The sequence below is a fragment of the Rhinopithecus bieti genome, unplaced genomic scaffold, assembly GCF_001698545.2.
Source record: "Rhinopithecus bieti isolate Rb0 unplaced genomic scaffold, ASM169854v2 scaffold_81727, whole genome shotgun sequence".
In the NCBI taxonomy this organism is placed as follows: Eukaryota; Metazoa; Chordata; class Mammalia; order Primates; family Cercopithecidae; genus Rhinopithecus; species Rhinopithecus bieti.
Window position 1 is genome coordinate 408,638 of NW_016834786.1, and position 4,114 is coordinate 412,751.

General features: G+C 41.9%; 1 protein-coding gene across 3 annotated transcripts in view; it reads right to left on the reverse strand.

The window, feature by feature from the left end:
• Nucleotides 1-4,114, reverse strand: part of NUP160 (nucleoporin 160) — a 75,083-nt gene that overhangs the window by 18,968 nt on the left and 52,001 nt on the right. For all 3 annotated transcript variants that reach the window (XM_017865775.1, XM_017865776.1, XM_017865778.1), the window contains 4 exons: nt 3,836-3,931; nt 3,636-3,730; nt 3,446-3,542; nt 3,247-3,352 (listed from right to left, as the gene is read on the reverse strand). In XM_017865775.1, coding sequence (XP_017721264.1) covers nt 3,247-3,352; nt 3,446-3,542; nt 3,636-3,730; nt 3,836-3,931 — 394 coding nt within the window. The remainder of the gene's footprint in view (nt 1-3,246; nt 3,353-3,445; nt 3,543-3,635; nt 3,731-3,835; nt 3,932-4,114) is intronic.

The window sequence follows — 4,114 nt, forward strand, 5'->3', positions numbered from 1 at the left end:
CTCAAGCCTGTAATCCCAGCACTTTGGGAGGCTGAGATGGGCGCATCACGAGGTCAGGAGATCGAGACCATCCTGGCTAACATGGTGAAACCCCGTCTCTACTAAAAAAATACAAAAAAAAAAAAACTAGCCGGGCGAGGTGGTGGGTGCCTGTAGTCCCAGCTACTCGGGAGGCTAAGGCAGGATAATGGCGTAAACCCGGGAGGCGGAGCTTGCAATGAGCTGAGATCCGGCCACTGCACTCCAGCCTGGGTGACAGAGCAAGACTCCATCTCAAAACAAACAAACAAACAAACAAACAAACAAACACAGATTCTCATTTTTATAATACTGAAAAGTCCACTGTTCTGGGACAGCATGGGACTCCAGAAATTAAAAATATCATTAAAAATTCTTTCAGTTTTCAAATAAAACTATTTTTCATTTCAACACATATTTTTGAACACCTGCAATATGTAAGGCACTTTTAGAACAGTCTTGCTCTAGAAAAACCTGAACATTAATCTTGCTAAACTGGTACTAAGCAGGTTGATAAAATGTTATTGTGAAAGCAGATACTGAGAGATCTTGAATAATTTATATTTCCCTTCCTATATGATTCAAGAAAATAAAGAATATGCAAATATGTTTTACTATTAGGAATGTTAAGAACCTGCCTATGAATAAACTCCATCTATTTTTTTTACAATGAAAATCAGCAAGAAACCAAAGAAAAATTTTTTATTTTTTTTTTTTTTGAGGCGGAGTCTCGCTCTGCCGCCCGGACTGGAGTGCAGGGGCCAGATCTCAGCTCACTGCAAACTCCCACTCCCGGGTTTGCACCATTCTCCCGCCTCAGCCTCCCGAGTAGCTGGGACTACAGGCGCCCGCCACCTCGCCCGGCTAGTTTTTGTATTTTTAGTAGAGACGGGGTTTCACTGTGTTAGCCAGGATGGTCTCGATCTCCTGATCTCGTGATCCGCCCATCTCGGCCTCCCAAAGTGCTGGGATAGAAAATTTTAAGTAAAAATGGTACAAAAATGTTTAGACATTCCACGGTGATTATATTGTAAAACATAATCTTAAAACAATCTCACATTCCTTTCATTTTAGCTGTTCTGGTAAATAATTAATTGATAACATAAGTCCAAATTAAGATACATTCTACAAAAATGACTGACCTATATGCTTCAAAAATATCAATGTCATCAAAGGCAAAGTGAGGCTCCAGATTAGAGGAGCCTAAAGACATCGCACAACTAAATGCAGTGTGTATTCTAGATCCAGGGTAAGGGCAGTCTGGGAGGGATGTGCTATAAAAAACATTATTGGCCAGGTGCAGTGGCTCATGGCTGTAATCCCAGCACTCTGGGAAGCGGAGACGGGCGGATCGCCTGAGGTAAGGAGTTCAAGACCAGCCTGACCAACATGGTGAAACCCCGTCTCCACTAAAAATATAAAAAATTAGCTGGGTGTGGTAGTTGGCACCTGTAATCCCAGCTACTTGGGAGGCTGAGGCAGGAGAATCATTTGAACCTGGGAGGTGGAGGTTGCAGTGAGCAGACATGGTGCCACTGCACTCTACCCTGGGTGACAGAGTGAGACTTCATCTCAAAAAAAAAAAAAAAAAGCAGCAGCTGTGGAAGCCCAGACACCAGGAAGGTGAGATCTTCGACACTGAAAAAGAGAAATACGAGATTACAGAGCAGAGCAGGATCGATCAGAAAGCTGTGGACTCACAAATTTTACCAAAAATCAAAGCTATTTCTCAGCTCCAGGGCTACCTGCGGTTGGTGTCTGCCCTGACAAATGGAATTTATCCTCACAAATTGGTGTTCTAAATGTCTTAAGAAGAACCTAATAACCGATGACATTAAAAAAAATCATGATGTCTTTAACTTCCTCTTAGAAAGACCAGCAAAAACAAACGGGTAAATAAATCAATAAGTATCGAGAGAGAGGAAGGAAGGAAGGGGGAAAAAGGAAAGGAGGGAAGAGGAGAGAGGTAAGAAAATGATGTAAAATATTAACAACTGGGTAATTTGGGTGAAAGGTATATAGGGAGATGTTCATTGCATTAATGTTTTAACTGTTCTGTAGACTTGACAAATTTTAAATTAAAAAGTTGAATGAAGAAAAAAAGAATTCACCAGCATATCATTTGATAACTTCTAAATGTAATTTTTTTTTTTTTGAGACAGGGTCTCGCTCTGTCACCCAGGTTGGAGTTCTGTGGCATGTTTTTGGCTCAATGCAACCTCCACTTTGTGGGTTCAAGTGACTCTCTTGCCTCAGCCTCCTGAGTAGCTGAGATTACAGGCATCCGCCATCATGCCCAGCTATTTTTTGTATTTTCAGTAGAGAGGGGATTTCACCATGTTGGCCAGGCTGGTTCTCCAACTGCTGACATTAAGCGATCCACCTGCCTCAGCTTCCTCAAGTGCTGGGATTACAGGCGTGGGCCACCATGCTCAGCCCTAAATGTAAATTTTAGTCCCCTCTTTAAGGATTTGGCATTTAATTGAGGGGATGTGGGACAATCTAACCATAGCTAATGCGGACTATCATCTATTATAGGCATAACCTAAGCACATTTAAGCAGTCAGAATTTTGCTCTAAGAACTGAAATGTGGAAAGGGAGAAGGTCAATGGTAAAATAGCACAGGTACTCAAAACCAGTCTCAAAACTTCATGCTGTCTCTAGTGAAAAAGCTAATTTCCTTTATTTATTTATTTATGAGACAGAGTTTTGCTCTTTCGCCCAGGCTGGAGTGAAGTGGCATGATCTTGGCTTACTGTAACCTCTGCCCCTCGCCCCACCCTATTCAAGCAATTCTCCTGCCTCAGCCTCCTGAGCAGCTGGGATTACAGATGGCTGCCAACACGTATGGCTAATTTTTGTATTTTTAGTAGAGAAGGGGTTTCGCCATGTTGGCCAGGCTGGTCTCGAACTCCTGACCTCAGGTGATCCACCTGCCTCAGCCTCCCAAAGTGCTGGGATTACAGGTGTGAGCCACTGTGCCTGGCGCTAATTTCCTTTATAATTGGACAGAAGATGCAAATAGAATGCCATTTTCAGTGGCAACGCCTTGAAAAAGTTCTAGAATGGAAGCAAGGGCATATCTTCAAGATAATCTTCAAAAGGTTTAAGCTAATCTTGTACTTAAACACATATTAAAAATTACCTAAGTCCAACACACAATATTTTGGTAAAACATGATTAAAGTAATAAGGTTGTCTCCAAGATAGTCTGGTTACATTGCTCACCCTTGCGGTAATTGTGGCGATAGACGTGAAAGGCATACAGAAGTTCATAGTAATTGTGAGTCATAAGGTCCACAGCTCTAGCACGTGACTCAATTATTCCCACAACCTAGGGAAGGGGAAGCAATCAGATAACTAAGTCAGTAGCAATCATGGCAACCGCCATACTTGCTGAAAGCCATCACTGAATAACTAAAATTACCTCATTATGCAGATTCACATAGGGAAACTCTACAAGATCCTGTAGCTGTGAGCGTTCACAAAGAACTACCACCAACTGCCGTAAACAATCTAATTGCCTAGAATGAAAGAAAGGAATATGAGGGCAAACTATCTTAGTAGGTTAAACAGAGTTGGTAAATTGTCTTCTCTAAAAAAGATCATGAAATTACCTGCTGGAATCAGGAATTTGGGTTAAGGCTTCATATGCTTGGCTATTGTGACCCAAATCCAAATGATGTTTGAAAATGCATGTCCTTAGAGTAGCCTAAATACCAAATGTAGATCAAATATCAAAAAGAGCAATATAAATGAACATACCACATCCACAACAAACCTTAAAGAAAACAACCAAATTGCAGCCAATTCTTACCTGACTTTTCCAGTCATCACCTGCTTCAGTTATGGCCGATGTAGCCAACTGAATAACCAGTTCAGGCAAACCAATGACATCTAGTAGTCGTAAAACCTAACAAGAAATAGAAGAAATTTCCGTTAAAATTAATATGGTGGCCGGGCGCGGTGGCTCAAGCCTGTAATCCCAGCACTTTGGGAGGCCGAGACGGACGGATCACGAGGTCAGGAGATCGAGACCATCCTGGCTAACACGGTGAAACCCCGTCTCTACTAAAAAATACAAAAAAGCTAGGCG